The sequence below is a fragment of the Cheilinus undulatus genome, linkage group 7 (genome assembly GCF_018320785.1).
Source record: "Cheilinus undulatus linkage group 7, ASM1832078v1, whole genome shotgun sequence".
NCBI lineage: Eukaryota > Metazoa > Chordata > Actinopteri > Labriformes > Labridae > Cheilinus > Cheilinus undulatus.
Genome location: NC_054871.1, coordinates 45,728,160 through 45,749,310, shown reverse-complemented (window position 1 = coordinate 45,749,310; position 21,151 = coordinate 45,728,160). Strand labels below are relative to the sequence as shown.

The 21,151-nt window shown below is 39.9% G+C and overlaps 2 protein-coding genes across 10 annotated transcripts in view; one reads left to right on the top strand and one right to left on the bottom strand.

The window, feature by feature from the left end:
* szt2 (SZT2 subunit of KICSTOR complex) overlaps positions 1-13,484 on the bottom strand; it is a 91,826-nt gene extending 78,342 nt beyond the window's left edge. For 4 of the 9 annotated variants that reach the window (XM_041792231.1, XM_041792234.1, XM_041792238.1 and 1 more), the window contains exons 1-15: positions 12,370-12,666; positions 11,928-12,101; positions 10,923-11,093; positions 10,451-10,573; positions 9,602-9,764; positions 9,261-9,367; positions 7,148-7,358; positions 5,824-5,994; positions 5,259-5,490; positions 4,969-5,098; positions 3,939-4,084; positions 3,658-3,810; positions 2,314-2,428; positions 1,689-1,894; positions 1,191-1,427 (exon numbers count right to left, since the gene is read on the bottom strand). In XM_041792231.1, coding sequence (XP_041648165.1) covers positions 1,191-1,427; positions 1,689-1,894; positions 2,314-2,428; positions 3,658-3,810; positions 3,939-4,084; positions 4,969-5,098; positions 5,259-5,490; positions 5,824-5,994; positions 7,148-7,358; positions 9,261-9,367; positions 9,602-9,764; positions 10,451-10,573; positions 10,923-11,093; positions 11,928-12,101; positions 12,370-12,555 — 2,525 coding nt within the window. In that variant the 5' untranslated portion in view covers positions 12,556-12,666. Of the gene's footprint in view, positions 1-1,190; positions 1,428-1,688; positions 1,895-2,313; positions 2,429-3,657; positions 3,811-3,938; positions 4,085-4,968; positions 5,099-5,258; positions 5,491-5,823; positions 5,995-7,147; positions 7,359-9,260; positions 9,368-9,601; positions 9,765-10,450; positions 10,574-10,922; positions 11,094-11,927; positions 12,102-12,369; positions 12,668-13,316 lie in introns of those variants that run through there. The other 5 variants (XM_041792235.1, XM_041792236.1, XM_041792239.1 and 2 more) reach the window with 3 other exon arrangements.
* Positions 13,485-14,358: 874 nt separating this feature from the next.
* On the top strand, positions 14,359-20,888 carry ddx10 (DEAD (Asp-Glu-Ala-Asp) box polypeptide 10). Its single transcript, XM_041790402.1, has 2 exons — positions 14,359-16,036; positions 18,962-20,888. Exons 1-2 carry the CDS (start codon positions 14,690-14,692, stop codon positions 20,123-20,125), a joined length of 2,511 nt encoding a protein of 836 aa, XP_041646336.1. The 5' UTR covers positions 14,359-14,689; the 3' UTR covers positions 20,126-20,888.
* The last annotated feature ends 263 nt before the right edge of the window (positions 20,889-21,151 follow it).

Here is a 21,151-nt window from a genome sequence, read left to right as displayed (position 1 = left end):
ATCATCATTTTATCAAATAAAGATAGTTTTAATTCCCTATTCTTTCTCTTAATTTCTGTTCTTTAAATGGTGTTACCTAGCTTGTTAAAACATCAGGCAAACACAGAGAAAGAAGCACAAGATTTGGTTCTTTTAGACCAAAAGGTAACCTCCCTTAACTTTTTTGTTTTCCTTATGTTGCAGCCTGATGCTACAGTCCAAAAAATGTCATTTTTATTCTCATTAATCTACACTTAGTACCCCATCAGGACAAAATAAAATCAGAATTTTAGAAAATTTTGCAAATTTCTAAAAAATAAAAATGAAATATCACATTGGCATAAGTATGCAGACCTTTTCCAAAACACCTGAACCGTAGCTGCATTGCTGCTGAGATGTTTCTACAACTTGATTGGAGTCTACCTGTGTTAAATTAAATTGATTCGACATGATTTGGAAAGGCACATAAAGGAGGTTAAAGGAAGTGCCTGCAGAGCTCAGAAACAGGATTGTTGAGAGGCACAGTTCTGGGGAAGGCTACATAAAACAATTCTGTTCACTGAAGGTTCCCGAGAGCACAGTGGCCTCCATAATTCTCAAATGGAAGAAGTTTGGCACAAGCAGGACTCCTCTAAGAACTAGTCACCTGGCCAAACTGAGCAAGCAGGGGAGAAAGGCCTTAGCAAGAGAGGTGACCAAGAACCTGATGGTCACTCTGACTGAGCTCCAGAGATCCTGTGTGGAGATGGGACAAAGTTCCAGAAGGACGACCATCACTATAGCCCTCCGACATTCTGTGTTAGCCAAGCGGGGTTTCATTTGTTTCCGTTATAAGCCAATATCAGTTATGGGCTGCAGTGATTTCTCAGCAACAAGGCAGAGAAATGTGAGGAACCTGAGCTAAATTTCAAGTGCTTTTGCAAAGGATTTATACATACCTGAATGTGATATTTCGTTTTTTTGTTTTGATAAATTTGCAAAAAATACTAATATTTTGTTTTCACGTCATAATTATGGGGCATTGAGTTTAGATTAATGGGAATAAAAATGTTTTGTTTTTTTTGTTTTTCAACCGTAGCATCAGGCTGCAACATAATAAAAAGGGAACAAAGTAGAGGGGGTCTGAAAACTTCCTAAATGCACTGTAAATAAAATATAGCTGTCATGGTAAAAAAACCAAACAAACAACAAATTAAGGTGTGAGAACTCACTCAGAGAGCATGGACAGGATGTGAGCTACAGCCTGCATGGCAACAGTCAGTCCATGGCTGCTCTGAACAGCCCAGACCCAGCGCTGGTGCAGGAAGTAACGGGACAGAGAGGCCAGGGTGGAGGAAGCTGTGCGGTTGGCTGCCATGCTGAGGGGTGCGGCATTATTTGAGGGTGGAGGGAAGTTCTCCATGTGGAAAATGAAGGGAGTCCGAAGGTCCAGAGGTAGCTTCTCATATCTATAAAAAATGGGTGGATCATTTGATTACAATGTCTCGAGAAGACACTTGTCTTTTATTAAACTGAAAACCGGACACTGCAAAGATTATCTGGAATCTTTCCAAATTTAAGAAAACAGCACTTTTAGCTGCAGACCTTTGTAACCAATGACATTATTTCAATACCTGTAAAAAAATAAATAATTAATTACAGCAGGGAAATAGAAAAGCAAAAGGTTTTCACAAGTGTATTAATTATGCCCTGTTTAAATATGCATTAACCTTATGAGAAGCTTTTCCAGGGGCTTATTTAACACCACCACACATGGTCTGTCTGACAGCGCAGGTTTCGGAGCAGGGGTGGAGGGTGACTTGGATGGTGATGGATGGCCAACAGTCTTCCTTTTGGTCTTTGGGGTTGCCTCTTTGTTCTGAACCCGATGAGGGAAGCGGAGTTTGAGGATCTGCTCTCGCAACTCATCCACGATCTGGTAATAAACATGAATGTCATGACAGAGGAAATAAATTCAGGTGCTAAACACTTGTGATGATTCAACAAATTTGTAGGGAGGTCTCAGTTGTGCTGATCTTTGCCAGTATAGCAACTGATCTGGTTATTAGGCACATTGGAGAATGGGTTTAATTTACAAAACATTTTCATTTAGTTGAGGAGAAAAACCTGAGTGAAAAAATTCCCCATGTGTGCCTTATAGCCACATTAGCTGCTAAACCCTCTGATTCAAATACTCTACTATTGTTATTAGCATTTAGCACCCCATCCCAACTTTATCAGATACAGGGTTGCATGAACAAATCTCTATACATTTCTTAAGCCCTTTGCTTAACCTGCTTAGAAACGCTTGGACTGGGACACTGTTTACCTTCTGTATGTTTGTAATTTTAGTACCTTATTTCTCGCATGAGCCGGGGTGCCAATAGGGAAACCTAGCCTCAGGACCATGCATGGTGTCTTGGAGATGAGACGGACCAAGTAGAAGGAGGTGGGTGGCTGGTCAGAAGAACTGTTGAAAACAAATGAAGTGAAATTTTTTTTTAGAATTTCTTAAATTAATATGTAATTCTAAAATCAGATTCTTGGCTTAAAGAGAACATTTTCCAAGAGTGGTTCATCAATACAGTAGTTTATCTAGTTGTTCATATATTTGATGAATTCCCCATTAATAAACAACAAAATTCTTGGGCCCACATCCTGCAAATAAAACACCATCTCTTTATGCTTTTGACTGCAGCAAAACAAGTGGTGCTTTAAGTCCTGATTCCATATAAAGCATACAAGCATCAAGCAGTCATACAAAAAAAGTCACGAGACCTCAGATAACCTTGACTTGTCTGTCTTCCAGAAGCATCAGAGGATATGATGCTTTATATCCTCTTGCCTGCAACTTTGCAGTAGTGTCTATTTCAAAACCAGTTATTTGTTACATAAGCTTAGCACAAAAAAGTAAGGAAGTTTGTGTTTGGTGGATTATTTCTTTGTTGTAACAATGCTTCCTGGCAATAAATCTTATACAGTTTCTATACTATTTCCCTTGAAATGGTGCCACATTTGTAAGGAACATGCATTTGTGGGATGAGCAGCAGAGCTAAGTATGTGGGTTACACTCATAAATAATTTGTCAAATCTTGTCTGCCAATTCCAAACAGCTTATCCCTAAATTCCACCAGATACGTGTTTGGTCCATCTCCACTTCAGCACGGCAACGAAGCAGACAGGTTTCAGTTTAGGTCAGTGAGAGTGCTTCTACCAGCTCCGCTGCACCGCATCTCTGCTACGTAAGAGCTCTGGCAGTCAAGACCCCTCCACAGCAGATATACGGGACTTCTATTTCTGCTGGATGCAAGAGACCTGCGCATAAATTCAGCATGGTGCAGATCGAAGGGGGCAGGGGGCACCAGAAGGCCTGCCATGACTGTCCTTCATCATCAGGACTGTTGGCGCTGGTGTCGGCAAAATGTGCACCCGAACCTGAACATGCAGACGAACGTTATGTTCAGCAATTAGTCCAGATTCTGCCTGTAGCCGTTGGATCATAGGGTCAAACTGCCCCTAGGATCCCTAACCCCCAGGACATAAGAAAATGCTGACAAGTCCTAGTCATCTGGGGTTACATGTGACTTTGCTGCCATAGCTACCTGCACATGTAGGATAGGGTATAATTTAGTCCTTAACGAACCCCCTCTGATAGTTAGATACTGTATTTGCTGTGCTATTTTTTCATTCATACTTCACCTGTAAATGAGCTTCACATATGAGTAACCCTCGACCAGCACAAAGCTGCTCCAGTCTCTTAGCAGGGATGTTAAGGCAGAGTGAGAGATACGGCACTGAATGGTGCTGTAACGACCATTGTTTCCAGCGGTGTGAAGGTGTTTGGGGACAGGCCTGGAGGGACAAAAAACTAGTGAATTAAAAAAATAAATACATATTTTTATACACTTCTTTATGTTCCAGCCTGGCCAAGTCATGTAGCAATAATATTCTAAATTCAATCACAACTTCCTATATCTTACATGTCATGTTCAAGGATGATGGTAATGCGATGCATGTGCAGCCATCTCTGCCAGAAATTGGCGTCCATGGAGAGGATGGGCTTCCAGTAGGAAGCAAACTGGGACTGGGAGGAGTCCTTGGATCCATTGTGCTGAAGAGACAAGACCTGAAAAAAGAACATCATTCAGTTGAAATTAAGAAACAGATGAAGTACAAAAAGGACATTGGATTCAGCTTTATTAACGCTGTCTAGGGAAGACTGAATAGCCATGCTGTCTTTCACGTAGCTTTCACAGAACTTTTTCTAGTGAGGCTGCAACCTTAGCTGACTTTCCAGGGTCTTTAAAGATTAAATCCACACAAGTAAGTCTGACATTGGACATCTTCTTATCCACAAAATCCATTTTTTAAAATCATTCCTGCAGTGAGCCTGTCGCAGTGTTGTCTGTTTATATCACAGAATGCATTGCGACTAGGCTGTGACAACCATTGGGGAGCTGCTTCATCCTCATAGCATGCTTTGCTGGACAGTTCGTGTGCACAGACTCGGAAACTGAAGAAGAGAACCTGAATGACTCACAATAGAGAGAAACAGGTGCAAAAAGGCAGTAACTTGTCCCTCAGAGTCACTGTATTTCAAATGATGACTCAAATTCCCAAAAGTGCAAGGACTTTTTTGTAAAAATGTGATTATTTTGAATACTTTTTTTCAAAGAATTATTACTTTTTAATTATTTAGTCCCAAAGAGATGGGAGAACAAGTTTGTACAAAAAATGTTTACTATGTTTAATACATAAAAATCTTTGAGTTTTAATTTTGTTTCATTTCTTTTTTTGTCTTTATAGTCCCATAACTTTTTAAATTTCAAAGGACATTGTTGCAACATACATATTCTTAAAGCCCAAGTTGTCCTGAAAAAAAGGATGTTCAGAGCTTGTCTGCACACCACAGGGTTGATATTTTACAGGCTTTTTAAGACAAAAAGTCCAAATGAGACACAATGGTTAAAAAAAATAGCAGAGCTCTAAGGATTAAAGTCTGCACAGTACCGGAGTAGTGGAGCCAGGGGGGATGTAGAAGAGAGGTACTCCATTTTTGGTGCTCTCAGGAATCATATAGTTCTCAGGAACTGAATTAAAGGACTGGAGGTGCACCAACATCTGGTCAGTCTGGTTAATGCTGAAATGATCCACAGAGAACAGGTTGTTAGGGAGCAACACATTCAGCTTTTAATCTCCGTTACTAGTATACACACACATCACAACTTAACATCCTTTGCTGAATTGGAATCTCGATGTTTTTGTTTTTAAATTGTTCCTCCTCCATTAGACAGGTGTACCTTTGTAGTGTGTTCCAAAAGCGACGGATGACAGAAGTGCGGTATGGGCTTGTGATAGGTTTTCTTTGGGTGCAGCTGATGTCATGCAGGATGTCGTAGCTTCCCTCCATAGTCACCTCCACCCTGGTCGTTCTCTTGGCAGGGTCCAACGGCCAGGAGGCAGCTGCCAGGTACTCAATATGCATGTTGTGTTTCCATAGTAGCACCAGCTTCACCTCCAGTTGAGTCCCACCTTAAACAGTACATTTGTTTATTAGTAACTAGGGCTGTCGAGATTGAGTTAATTGCAATTAATGAAGGTCCACAACTAGCAAACTAAATAAAGTGGATTTTTGAAATGCTATAAAAAAGGGTGCGATTAATTGCAATTAACTACAGAAATTCTGAGATTAATCATGATTAAAAAATTTTATCATTTCATAGTCCTATTGATAACTAAAAGTAAATAACTGTTCAACTTGATGATTCAACATAAAGACACAAAAACACAGCACTACAGATTAAAAAGATCATGAAACATTGAAGTTGAAGTGAATACTATTTGTGTCTGTTTAAGACAGTTTACCTTTTGTGAGGCTGATCTCTCTGATGGTGTAGCCTTCTCTTAGTCGCACAGACACCACACTTATCAAGTGAGCATGGACTTCCTTCTCTGTGTGCTTCTTCCTCCTCATGACCAGGGCAGGATTACCGCTGGCTGACAACAGGTGCTCATTAAACAGTTTGTGCTGGGAAACTACAAAACATTGAAAAAGTCAGTATTCTGTTTTTCCTCATCTTGACCTTTCTTTCAATGACAATTGTGGCAATGGGTCCCTTGCATTAGCTATTCAAAGTGTAAGCCTGTATATTTGAGGCTTTTGGGGGGCATCAAGAGTCCTTTAAAAGAATGGAAAAAGTACAACTTACTTAAGTAAAGGTAAAAAACATTTAATTTAAAGTTTACTGAGTAGCTACTGAGGATGTGATTAGGAAAATATGATCTTTCCTGATTGGCAAGAACAACAAGAGAGCAGATCTCCAACCAGGCTGTTCAGGTAAAGTCACCCCTCTATAATAAAGTAAAATACACAGCAAAACTGACTGTGTCATTACCTCATATAAAGTTAAATCCAACCAATAAAAGTGTCTATATTTGTCCGCACTACATTTAGTTAAACTACACTTTTAAAGTGTTAAATATTTTACAATATGACAGAGCTGCAGTAACTCTTGAAAATCTGTGGCGAGTTAGGTCTCCTCAGGCAAGAACAAAGAAGAGTCAACCTCATAGCAAGGCGATGCATACTAATGCACAATGCTTCCTTTAGGACCTTGGTTCCCAACATGGGATCAGGGACCCCCTTAGGGGTGCGCCAGTATTCTCAGAGGGGGTGCATTGCTCTGTATGCCCCAAGTGGCAACCTCTGGTCCTGAAAAATGAAGCCAATGTGGAAGTGCAAAAAATTGCAATACCGCAAGTGTCCACTTGAGGCTGGCTGCAGGAACACCGGGAGTCCCGGTTTTCACACTAGAAATAAACTGGTTTACAGCCTGGTTCAAAAAACCAAACCTGTCTCATTAGCTAATGTCTTCATGTGCTCTCACTGTTCAGGGGGAGAATTTTTTTGTACCACAATGGTTTTGATTATATTTAGGAAAAACCACACTGTGCATTGATTGGCACGTCTCATTTGATTGACAGATAGCTTGACAGGCAGAAGCTACATTTCTGTCAACCAGAATGCCAGCTTGCAAGCAGCTTAGCTGGAGGGCCATTACAAGTTTACTTAGCTACATGGAAGGAAGGGGTGTCTTCTTGTGAGTGCAAAACCAAGATATGCACATAGTATCAACAAGCAGAACTTCAAAAAAGCTTTTAGTATGCCTAAAATCCAGATCTGTCTTACCACAGAAGTACTCCGAGTTCATGGACTCAGGGGTTTTGAGGAATGAATATGTAAGAAAGGCCTTGTGGTACATATTCATCTCCTGACTGTTCACATCCACTTCAGGACAGCTTGGCAGGTAGGACCCAAAAGTAGCTAATGAAATGAACTTCATGAGCTCTACATTGGGGATGTAGCCAAAGCTGCAGTCATAAGAGTAGGCACCGCCAACCTGGAGAAGACAAACACCAGTCAAAGTTTGGTAACAAACCGCAGACTGCTGAGATTATATAACTGTTTTTTGTGATTGTTATCATGCTTAGCATAAAACATTTGTATAAATAGTATGGTTTACATATGTCTCATAATGTAATCCTAAAACTGTAGCTTCTCCTGTCATTCCTGTCTCTTCTAAATTGCAAAAGCAGCTAAGGATAAAACACACTTCCTCCTTTAGATAAAGAAAATAAAAAGAAAGAGAATGCATTATAAATGAGTACTGCAAACACATTCAACTATTCAGATACACATGAGGACAAAATTATTTTACCACCTATGAAATTTTTTGTCAGGTATTTTCCAAGTGCTGTTAAACAGTGGGGAGAGTTTTTAACACAGCTTTTCCAAACATTCTAGTTTTATTCTGGATGCTTATGTTTTTTTACTTAGCATGCCGGGAAAATTATTTCACTAAAACCAAAAACTATCAGGATCAAAATGATTAGCCCCCTTTAGAACTGACATTTTAGTTGAGCCATAGCAAAAACCACTGTTAGTCAATGATGTGCCTTAACTTTGCAATGCTCAAATCTTGTAAAATCAAATTAAAACCAAGGGTTATTTTCCAGTTTACACACAGTATAAAAGCCTCTGAAAGGGTCTGAGCTGCCACTTGAGAAGGTACCATGCCAAAAACCAAAGAAATCAGTTTAGACTTGAGAAGAAGAATTGTTAGATGCTCATAAAGCAGGAGAAGAATCTACAAAGTTATAACAGTGTTTCCAAGTGTCAAGAACTACAGTGAGAAGTATAATCAAGACATCCAATGAGAGCCACACAGTCCAGAACAAGCCTGGCAGAGGGAGGAAGAGAAAGATTTTAAAGACCCTAGAAAGAAAACTAGTGAGAGATGTGTCTAAAGACCCCAGAACAACTGCCAAGACACTAGTGAAGGACTTAGCCAAGTCTGTGGTCCAAGCCCTAACCCTCCCGTAATAGTCACTATCAGTAAACAGACCCAGATGTTAGATCCTCTTCTACCTGACACTTTCAAACCAGACTGAAGTAAGCTAAGGACAACCCGGAGAAGGATTATAAATACTGGAAGTGTGTTGTTTGATCAGATTAAACTAAACTAGAGCTCTTTGGCCATAGAGATGTTGCTTTTCTTTGGAGAAAAAAGGTAGCGGCGTATCACCCAAAGAACACCGTCCCCACAGTGAAACATGGCGGTGGGAGGATTATGCTGTGGGGATGCTACAATGCATTTCGAACTAGAAACCATGTCAAGGTGGGAGGAACCATGAAGAAAGAAGGATATGTGGAGATTTTGAAAGAAACCCTGAAGCAGTCAGCAACAAGACTGGGTCTGGGTCGCTTTGTCTTCCAACACAACAATGACCCAAAACATAAATCGCTCCTGGTGAAGAACGACCTTCAGAAGACCAAAGTGAGTGTACTGAGAGGCCTTCACAAAGCCCTGACTTAAATCCCACTGAAAATCTGTGGTGTGAACTAAAGACCAAGGTCCATGCCAGAGGGCCATCAAATGTGGAGGAGCTGGAGAGATGGCCAAAGAAGAAAGGGCTGGGATTTCTCAGAAGACATGTCAGAAAGTTGCTGAAAGCTACAACAAACGACTGCAGGCTTTTATCCAGCAAATAGCAGACACTATTGACGATCAGCACCAGGGGGGGCTAATAATTTTGCCCCTGGTTAATTTTTGAGGAATATTTTCATTTCTGTGTGCAAAATAAAATAATTTCAGCATCCAAAATAAAACTAGGCTGTTTGAAAAAAACTGTTTTAAAATTCTTTGCTTTGTTTAACAGCACTTGAGAAATATGTTTAAATCAATTACATGTTCATGGGGGGCTAATAATTTTGCCTTCATGTGTATATGTTTAGTCCTTACCTGCACAAAGGAACAGGCAATAGTTCCACTCCTGAGCTGGTTCAGCAGAGTTTCACACACAGCTACATCTGGCACGCTAGTCACCCCATCTGTGATTATAATGATGCCTGGAACACAAAACAGCAAATTAACTATTCATGCTAAGGTCTGGAGAGATGGAGATCAGCCTGCTCTATATCTCAGTTTCATATCATCAAACAACTACTCCAGACACTAGTATCACAGTGGTTGAGTTAATGATTTATAGTTTATTTACAGTACACAGAGGTTTGTGTAGAATTTGTGATGTTTTTGACAAGCATGTAATGGATAAATTAAGTCACAACTTAAGAAAAACCTACCTGCACTGGAGTTTGGAGGCAGCAGCTGAAGCGCCAGGATGCCCTGACGCACCATGCTGACCAGACCCATATCAGCTGACACCATGGAGATGCCCTGCTTTCTGTGAAACTGGTCATCGATGTTGTTGCTATGGACACCAGAGCCTTTGACTGGCTCAAGAGGCTGAAAGCATAGGGAAAAAAGTAAACAAATTTTGGCACAGGAAGTGATGTTAGTACAGCAGCTGCATGTGCAACTGCAAAGCTGTCTGTCATAGCACTTTGTGGTGAAACAGTATGACTGAATGTGAGTGGGAAATGATGGCATAGTTTGAAGGGATAGCCCCTTGAAATGAATCATCTCATTTTTAAGGGGGTCCTGGAGTTTGTTCATAGTTTGATCAAAGCAGTGCACACACACACGGTGCTAGATCAGGTGAACAGGGAAGATGATCAAGCACTCTTTATCTTGATGGAGAATTAAACCCCTGGTTCACCACTCACCGTTGACCCTGCTGGACCCTACTTCTCCAAAATGATACCCTTAATATCAAAGAAAACAATCAATATGGTCTTGAATTGGGAAATGCTTTGTAGTGCTTTCTTCATCCTTGGTGACGATGGTGTTTCCAATGCAGTGTCTGCTGTTTTGTCAGGATATTGTTGGAAAGACCCAAGTTTTATTGCATGTAATCACTCCTTTTAAAAAATTGGGGTTTCTTTGAGTTTGTTCCAAACTGTTATTATTGTAAACTTGCAGCAGTTGTGCATGAACACCCAACCTTTAATATAAAACACTCAGTGGTTTTATCCTCGTAAGCGCAGTCTAATTTTTAGTAGCCATACCCAGCACTATCCATGAGCACTTGCCTGTGCATGCTGCTGATGGAGGACTTGTGCGATGTTGTTCTCCACTGCTCTGAGCTGTTGATAGATTTGACGCAGGAACTCATCAAGGTCAGTTCTATCAAGTTGACAACCCTGTACCAATACCTACAATGGAGAAGAACACTGTCAGATGACTGCTGTAGGAATTCTCTTCAAAAAATGGAATAAAAAATGTTCCCAAGGAATAATTCAGCTAAGTGCCAGCTTGAATTCTGATAAAATCCTCTATTCAAATGATGAACACATTTGGTTTTTTTTTTAAAGAAAGAGGAAGTTACACTTCAAAACTTGTTTTTTAGAGTTGGAACGTAAGATCCTAGGCTCCTTCAAAAGTGCTGGACAACAAAAACAGGAAATAATAGCACTACAGTGAAATCACCTGATGGGATGTAAGGCCAATAATAGATGAATACACCAACAAAAACAGAAAATAACAGCGCTGCAGTGAAATCACCTGATGGGATGTAAGGCCAATAATAGATGAATACACCAAGATAGTGATGAAGATCTTCGGCTTGAAAAGTTCATCAGTCCCAGGAACTTGAAACGGTTGAGCCAAACCAGCCAAACAGCGTGACAAGGCATGAAAAACCTCATCAAAGATCATCTCTCCTGTGCTGTCATCCTGTGAAATGGAGGAAAAAAAGCAAACATCTAGAATACAGACTGGAAATTAAATACATTTGCTTCTTGGGGAAATATCAAGCAAGTTGTACATTGTACACATTTAAAATCTATGACTTTAAAAGCATTAATTTGCTCCTTTTCAGTCAATGAGTGAGTAAATGCTATGTAGTTTCATACATCATGCTCCTGTGTGGCCTGACTACAGATTTGTCTTTTGCCACAAAGGTGGATGAAACATGCCCTATGAGACAGGAGATTGCCTGCATGCAGTCTGTTCCAGATTGTCTGGGCAGAGAGCCATCAGCCATATTGTCCTGCAAACCTTGACTGCAAATCTGTAGAAGACACCCTACAGTTCCTAAGTGCTGACGGGCTGAGGGAACAGTTTTCTTGGGGTGTCAAAGCAAGACTCAATAGCAACAGCAGAATAAGCCATAAGCCATTTGGCATTTGCAGAGAAGATTTGACAAATTTTCATGGGTGCAACCCACATACTCAGCTCTGCTGCTCATCCCACAAATCACAGGAGAGGTCATTTTTAAAATTGCTATGGACACTTCAGTGCAAAAATTCTACATATTGTAGATTTAATATATAAAAAGAAAACAGTTTTACTAAAAGCCACCCATCTATAAAACTAATTCATATTTTACCTGCATGTTTAATGACATTCACTGGCCTGTAGATAACACATTTAATAGAGGAGGGATAATTCAATAATCTTTGAATAGTTTCTACTCTTAACTCATTACAAGTAGTGTAAATTAGACATATTGTGTATACAGTAAATATATGAATCAAATAATGGACTGAGTAAACACTACAATCTTACCACAATCCCTGTGGAGGGGCTGAGGTCCAGCTCGATGATGAAGCGGTACCTTCGTGCCAGGAAGGTGGCCCGTGTGGACGGCACCAACATGTAGGGATACGTCATAGGGGAGCATTCTGCCTGCCATCCTTTCGGTAAAATGCTAAGCAAGTCCAGTTCATTCCCTGAGTTAAGCTTTAAATGAAGAGAGAGACCAAAATGACATAAGAGACTCATAATCAGCGTGTTTCTATTGATCAAATATTGGGTTTCAATGCTCTGCAGTTTCATTCTTACACAACTTCACAAATTTATTGAGTTTAGAGTTATAATATTATAACATTAACACAGACTTTCCAGAATTTGCATATAGACTTAGCATACCATCAGTCATTTTTCAATACTGGTGTGTTGGACCACCAGTGAGGGCAGGAAAAGGAAGTAAAGAGCAGGTTTAACTCACAAGTTCAGGCTTTGACACTGGCCAGATGACTTGGTTTAGTTTGCCAAGGAACCAAGCCAGGCGCACATTTCTTGAGATCCGATACTCCTCTTTCATCAGCAGGTAGATCTGGTCAGCCTCCTCCACCTTATGATACCAAAGATAGAGGGCATGACAGTAGGGATGTATGATATTGAATTTTAACATATTAATTTCATCTGATATCAATATTCATATCAATATATATAGTTCACACCTAAATCTTTATCCCTGAAAGCCCACTTAAAAGTTCAAGGCTGAACAAAAACAAACTTTAGTCCTTAAAACCCCCTCTAAATTTTGAAGAAAGAGAATTAACAACTTTTCTCTTTTATTGATTTCATAAATCAATAAACCTACAATCAATCAGCTAGTTAGCATTTTCAGTCAAGTTTCTACTTTACAGTTCCTTGTGCAAGTTGACAGCAAGAGTTGAGTCATTCAGAACTGGGTTCTGTTAAAACCACGGGATCTTTACGGGTCACCTGAGTTTAATAAATATCAAGTGTAGTTTTCATGGCACATATAATGGCATATAATTGTGGTAACGTCAATTTCCCGACACGCTCCCCTTTCATCTACATTCAGTCTTCTTTACAGGACAGTAACTCTGATAAATCAAAACCTCTCAGCTTTAATGTTAGACACCTGACATGACTCGTGTTACGATCCTCTATTTGTAGCCTGGCTGTCAGGCTGTTAGCTGCTGGGATAACCTACAGCTAACACAAGTTTATGTTTCACCTAGACATGTCAGCACAGCTCTCTATGCTTGCATTGGTTTACTGATTTATGCTTCACTTTAAAACAGGACAGTGCTGGTTTCTGGCAAACAGGAAGAGAAGAAGTGCACAAATACATATGTGCTTTAGTATCCCAAACCAATTCAGCCCCTGTTCCTCTAACTGGGGATTAAATACGACTGTTACCTCGCTGTCCTGTCTCTCTCCCATGCCTCGTGTAGCATATGGACTGTAGAGATGGTAATGATCCTCAGTTGACGAATATTCTCTTTAGTTTGTCAGAAAATACATTGTCTTAATACTTGTTTGTCATCCCACTGCTTCGCCCTGATCATGCAGCCTTACATGTGTCAAGCAGCCTCTACGCCGTGTTTGTGCGTTCAACTTCCGGTCAAATCTGAAAAAATAAAACATACCAAACCTACAGTTGTAATAAACATTGCATTTTTTTTAATGCCCCTAACTCAAAATAATGCCCTAAAACGTATTTCGACGGTGTAAATGTTGGCAAACGTACTTTGAATGTTTATTTGAGGTAATTTGATTTGTCAATTTGAAAATATAAATAAATAAATTAATATGTCATTACAAGCTTTAGTATACATACTAACTGTATTCATCCAATATCTTATGATGAAAATATTAACTAGTATATCTTTGATATACTAGTTTTCATGATAATTGCTACAAAGCTTTAATTTAAAAACAGTAAATTGACTAATCAAAGAAAATAAATAAAGATATGTATTCATACTGATTTGTATCATTGCATGTAATCTAACATTAACGCCTAGCCAACAGGAAAGAGCAGTTTATGTTTAGTCTATCTAATATTGTATTGGTTAGTGGCTACTCAGTACTTAAAGTACACGTTTGCAATACTTTTTATTTGAACATGAGTTAATTTATAGACCAGTTCTTCTACTTAATTAAATTTAAACCAAAGTAACTGAACTTTTCCTTGAGAACAATTGTTGTGTACTTTTTCTGCCTCTGGTGGTAAATATATGTACTACCAGTATTTGTCAAATAACAACTAAATTAAGTAATAACAATCAAATAAAATATTCATTAATGTAAAATATGTATAATAGTGTATTTTTATTTTACAATCAAGTACAGGTCTTGGTCTTTTTGGAAAAATGTAAACAAAATTTAAAGATCTTATTTTGAAATTGTATTGAACTCATTTCCGTTAGTCACTTGTTTTCCTTAAGAGCATGTGATAGGGAAGCTCTACCGCTTCTCTTTTTTTTCTCCAGGGGATGAAGCCTGACTGGACATAAATTTCATTGGTATACTATAATTAATTAATTTTAAAACACGTTAAAAGCTATTTTCCACGTTACTGTTATGGCACGTTTTTAAGTTTTGAGAATTGGGGAGACTCAACTTTAGCCTGTCAGCTCAGTTGCAGGGCAAAATAACCCAACTTCCCGGTTGTCGCTCAGTGATGATGTCATAGTACATGCGACGAGGTCTCTTCTCCACGCTGTTTACGAAACGTTGGCTACTGCTAATGGACTGGTGATCTTTACTTACTCCTGAAGTCCTTAATCATGGGGAAAAAGGGCTCCAACTCCACTGGGAACAAATTTGAATCAACTCTGACGAAAGGCATCGCCGACCCGGTCAAAAACTTTGAGAAATGGAAGAAAAAATACAACAAGACCAAAGCTCGGGTGAAGCGAGAGAGAGTCCAGAAGAAGCCAGAATGGCAGGTCGAAAGGGAATACATCGCCGGGCTCGTTCGTAAGTACGAGGATATAAACGCCAAGGAGGCTGTTAAATTTTCAGACTTTCCCATTTCCAAGAAAACCTTGCTGGGTTTACAGGAGGCTCAGTTCAGACAGCCCACTGAGATTCAGAGACAGACTATCGGCTTCGCTTTACGAGGCAAAGATATCCTCGGTGCAGCAAAGACTGGCTCTGGGAAGACGTTGGCTTTCCTCATACCGGTGCTGGAGTGTCTTTACCGCCAGCAGTGGAGCTCCATGGATGGTCTCGGTGCTCTCATCATTTCCCCCACCAGAGAGCTTGCCTATCAGACCTTCGAGGTCCTCCGCAAGGTGGGCAAGAATCACGACTTCTCCGCGGGGCTCATCATCGGCGGAAAGGACCTAAAGAACGAGTCAGAGAGGATTCACCGCACCAACATCGTGATCTGCACCCCGGGCCGACTGCTTCAGCACATGGACGAGACAGCCACCTTTCACGCCTCTGACCTCCACATGCTGGTTCTGGATGAGGCGGACCGCATCCTGGATATGGGCTTCGCAGATACGCTCAATGCCATCTTGGAGAACCTCCCCAAGACGCGTCAGACGCTGCTGTTCTCCGCCACTCAGACCAAGTCGGTCAAAGACCTGGCCCGGCTTAGCCTCAAAGACCCAGAGTATGTGTGGGTCCATGAGAAGGCCAAGTTCAGCACACCGGCTACGCTTGAGCAGAACTATGTGGTGTGTGAGCTCCACCAGAAGGTCAACATGCTCTTCTCTTTCATTAGAAGCCACCTGAAAAAGAAGATTATGGTCTTCTTTGCTTGCTGCAAGGAAGTGCAGTACTTATTTCGAGCCTTCTGCCGCCTCAGACCCGGCATACCCGTTCTGGCCTTACATGGCAAGCAACAGCAGATGAAGAGAGTGGAGGTCTACAATGACTTCCTGAAAAAACAGAATGCAGTCCTGTTTGCCACTGACATTGCCGCCAGAGGCCTTGACTTCCCAGCTGTCAACTGGGTGCTGCAGTTCGACTGTCCAGAGGATGCAGACACCTACATCCACAGGGTGGGACGGACTGCAAGATACAAGGAGGGTGGAGAGGCTCTATTGCTGCTGCTTCCCTCAGAAGAGTCTGGCATGGTGAGACAGCTGCAGGAGAAGAAGGTGCCCATCAATAAAATTCAGGTGAGACCAATGACATCACAACATCTTACACACAGTGAGCAGTAAAATAAAGCTTGTGCACAGTGCTTCTTCACATAGAACCACAGAGTGCAACTCTGCTGGTGTTTTAAAGCTGTAGACATGTATGTTATGGTCAGCACGCTGTACGTAAATTAAAGGAATTAAACAGATTACTTCCCCGTCCACATTAAATCTACAAGGTAAGTAGACTTTACACTAAAACTAATAAGAGGCAGACTGTATTTCCAATGGATTGAAAGTGACGTAAATGTAAACTCTATTCAGTGTGAGCAAGGCCGCCCATAAGGGGGTAGAAAGGGGAGAGCTTTCTGGGGCCCAGACAAATTTGTGGCCCATGGAGGTCAGGAAAATCATGGTCCGTTATAAAGTTAACCTGTGATATCTATATTTTATTTTTAACCTTGAAAAAAAACACTCATCAAAGCTTCAGAAATAGTTTTATTTATTTCTGCTGTAGTGCAGTATAGCCTTTTCTTTGTGGGGAAACCCGTTTCCTTGAAACAGAATTACCTTGTTAGGTTATGTCAGCAGTGTGGTTTGGCACAATGGACTCAACGATTGGGAAAGTAATGTCAGACTTCATAGACCAGAATGTACACAAACGTTAGGATGACAAAAAATACAGCAGAAAAAACTGAGACAGTTTGACGGAGAATTATTAAACAATTGTGAATAGAGGCAAAAAATGGACAATGGCTGAAACAACAACATATAGATACAATGCAAAAGAAAATTGCATGTATAACCCCAAATTATTCATGTAAATAATTCTTTAAAACAATACTAAAATGGAATTGTAAGATAGAGAACGCAAAATTTATATATTAGAAATTTGTGTATTGTATACAGATTAAAAATAGACATAAATACGGGACAATAATTACTTCATAAGATCTAACTGACCACAATAGACACAGATTTAATCCACTAATAATAATAAACAAATAAATAAACTAAAAGTGGTGAACCACCTGAAAGAGGCAAAATTAAAGGAGGAAAAAATGTACCAAAAGGGCAAAAATGGGCAAAAAGCATAAAAAAAGGGGTCAACATTGGCAAAATGAAGAGGCAAAAAATGGTGAAAATGTTGTAAAAAAGATTGATCATAAATGTCAGAAAGCATCGAAATTAAAAGTGGCTTAAAAAGTGGCTTAAAAGTGTTGATTGTCCAAAAGGGAAAGCCACAGGGCTATCTTCAGGCACACTTGCTGGAGTCAGGGTTTGAGTTAAAAGTTTTTATAAGCTCAGTGCATTTCTAATAATATCAAAGGAAACGCTGACCGATTTCGACCTACAGAAGCTGTTTCTCAAAGTCAAATACTAGTTTTCAAATCCTTCTCTGTGAGAAGGTCCTCCCTGGCAACTCTTGAATGCTCATTTGGAAGAGGTTAGTGAGTGTGCGTGATTACGTCAAGGGTAACGCCCATATACACGGCGGTGACAGAGATCAAAATTGGAGGGGTAACAACAACTTTCACAAGTTTTACTCTGCGCCGTCTAATAAGCTATCACATCATCGTAAAATCATAATAGATGTACTAATATGATCATATAATCATATTGATCATTTAGTGTAATCATATAGTAAAATTATATAATATAATCATATTAAATGGCGCTACTTTTACTTGTGCAGCTTTACTCTGATGATATGAAATAATGATGACAGCACAGTGGAAACAGGACATTTTAAAAATGTATGGAGCACGCTAGGACCTGGCTTTCTCCTGATATTACACTATTTAGAGAAGGAAAACAATGTGCATTGGATTGTAGGTAATTCCTGCGAGCAGAGGTTACACATGTGCATCCTTGGAAATTCTCTGTTTGAAGGACAGTCCTTTGACAAATTTAAAAGAATCACATAGTCAGAGGGCTGAAATAACAACAGCACATAATACAACGCCAAAGAGGTTTTGAGATTGCATATATAACCCTGAAAAATTTTGTAAATAATTCTTTAAAAAAATTCTATTAGGGAATTGTAAGAGAGTGAACAAATATAATTTATGTATACCAATATGTGTAATGTATAAAGATGAAAAATAGAGAAAAATGCAGGACAATATTCACTTCATAAGATCTGACAACAGTAAAAACAGATCAAATCCACTAAAAATCATGAACAAACACAAGGACTGCACAATTGGAGAGAGGCAAAAAAGGTGCAAATGTGGCAAAAAGAAGTGATAAAATGAACTAGAAGGTGGCAAAAATTGGTCAAAAGGTGCAAAAAATGATGAAACACTTGAATATTTTTTAGAGTGACTAAGAGGTGTCACCAGAAAGCAGTGAAAATGGCCTTTAAGCGTAAAAAAGTGGCAGAAATGGTTTAAAAGTGGCACAAGACAGCTACAAAAATTAGTTAAAATGGAAAAGAGAGCAAACAGCAGCAAATATGGGCCAGTAGTGGCAAAACTGTGTGAAAAAAGTGGTGAAAACACATTAAAGGCAGCTGGAATAAACAATTCCAACATAAGAAGACAGTAATAGTTAGACACAATTTCAGCTCCAAAATGAGGTAACTATTAGCCAGGATGCTAGCACCAATACTATTGATCTAAAACACATGCAATAATGATCTTTCAAAGGTTCCTTTCAAATTCATTCATTAGTCGGTGAAAAAGATATGCAACATAAAACACGTCACTTCAAAAGACACTATACTTTCAAACACTTGCTAATCCTTTTAGTCTGTCCGTTTGCCTTTTTATGCAACACGTGTGCATAGAAACACGCAAAAGCCCGCTTGGTTTTCACATGGAGGGTTTTGCAAACTCCAAGCAGGCTTTCATGTGTCACTGTGGCATCAGGTTGCAACACAAGAAAAATTTTATACATAAATGTTAAGAAAGCACTAGACCACAATTGACTTCATTAATTTTGTTTTCCCATATATTACAGGTTAATTCAGAAAAACTGCAGAGTGTCGAGCAGAAGCTGGAGTCCTTCCTGGCCCAGGAGAAGGAGCAGAAAGAGAGAGCTCAAAGGTGTTTTGTTTCCTATCTGCGCTCTGTTTACCTGATGAAGAACAAGGAGGTGTTTGATGTCTTCAAACTCAAACTTCAGGAGTACGCCGGCTCTCTTGGCCTAGCTGTGGCTCCAAGGGTGCGCTTCTTAAATAAAGCTCAGGCACAGAGAGCTGAGAAAAAAGGACAAAAAGAGGAGGAGTCATCTGAAGAAGAGGAAGAGGTTAAGGACTTTAAGGCTCAGCTGAGAGGAAACATTCCTCGTAAGGATGCTCAAAGGTCAGAGTCCGAAAATTCAAGCGATGATGACGAAGATGGGAATGATCAAGAGCTGCATCAGTCTAAAACACTTTCTCTGGGAGCAGATGACAGCAGTGAGGATGATGATCTAAGAGACTTTGACCTCCTTACGGTTAAAAGGAAGGATGTCTTCAATCTGGAAGGGGACCAGGAGAGTCCAGAATCTTCCCAGTCCTTAAAAAAGAAAGTGGTAAAGGAGACAAAGTTTAAAGAAGCCAAAAAGGCCCTGAAGAGAAACTTTCAAGTAAACACCAAATTTTCCTTTAATGAAGAAGGAGAAGCTGTACAGCTGTGGCCTCCGGTCCAAAGGAAAGTGGCAGGTGAGGATGAAGAGGAGGAAGAGTTTTCTGGTATAAATGTAGAAAAGGCCAAAGAAAGGCTGAAACGTGAGGACCAGGAGTACGACAAGCAGGAGTACAGCCGCAAAGTGAAAGCCAAACACAGGGAGCAGAGGCTGAAGGCTAAGGCAGCCAGACGAGAGGCCAGCAAGCAGCGTGGAAAGAAATCTGACGATGAAGAGGAGGATGAGGTAGTGGCCTACCTGGCCAATCACAGCGATGATGAGTTTGATCCCAGCACCTTGCCAGACCCGGATAAAATACAGTCAGCTGAGGAGGAAGAGGAGGAGGAGGATCAGACGAGGTCAGCTAAGCGACATTATAGAAGCGAGAGCAGTGATGATGAAGAGGAGGAGGTCATGGTGAAGAAGAGGAAGGAGAATGATGAACACACAGCCTTGGACACTGGACTCTCTTTGGCTGAAGATGAAGAGTTAGTCTTACATCTGCTTGGAAGATAAGTGTAGGGAAAGTCGTAGAAAGGATTTTCATGGATCCAAAAACTTTTGGACTAAGCAGTGAAATAATTTAATATATATTTCCTCTCTTTACTCTGTCTGTAGTATGGAATAACTTTCAATTTACTGGATCCTGCAATGCTAAAACTTCTACCACCTTTCTCTTTAACCCCCATTACAACTAGGTGAGCAGTCTTATTGTCTATTTTTAGATATTTAGTTAAGAAAAAGTGTAAATGAAATCTTGGGATCTACAAATTTTGATCAAGACCTCATAAGCCAGGTTTAATAAGAAGTCAACTGATTTTCTTATTTTTCTTTTTTTTTTTTTTTTTGTTTGTTCAGTCTCACTTTTTATAAACTGTATCTCGTCTTTGCCGGTCCATTGCTGAACTAAAGGGTACATATTTGCTGGTAATGTGATGTCACTGAAATACACTGAATTTGTAAAGGGTCAAATGCACTCAGAAAAATATACCCATATCACACAGCTGGTTGATATTTGGAAAAGAACAATCGCTGAAAGGGTTTCAACTTTCATGTCATTAAACAAAAGGTTGGTGTTGAGTCACTGTGAGTAACATAGGGAGACAAAGCAACAATGTTATTCAGCAACTACAGCTGAATGTTTCAGCTGAGTTTCTGTGCTCTCGATTGTTCTGTTTGATCTTTTGTACTCTGAAGATTTTCCTGCTTCTTCCCTATTCTGCCCTAAATATCTAGTATATGCCAACACACAAAATTTTTATCATATTGTGAAATTAAAGCTTTGAGTTGTTAAAATAAATCAGAAATGTTCACATTACCTGTCTCTTTTTTGATGTAAAAGTAGTGGGATGTTCACCATTAAGGATCAAATCAGAATTGTGTCATATCAAAGAATTTTACCCCAAATTGTTATGCAAATGATATTTTTCTGATTTTCCTAAATAGTTGATGCAAATGTCAGAATGTTATCAAGTCATCTACCTCTAGAGCAGGAGTGTCAAACTCAATCACAGCAGGGGCTGGATTCTGGATTCAGGTCTA

Coding starts and splice junctions, on each gene's coding strand:
- ddx10 (XM_041790402.1), top strand. CDS start 14,690: ATGGGGAAAAAGGGCTCCAACTCCACTGGGAACAAATTTGAATCAACT. Junction 16,037..18,961: donor TGCCCATCAATAAAATTCAG/GTGAGACCAATG, acceptor CATATATTACAG/GTTAATTCAGAAAAACTGCA.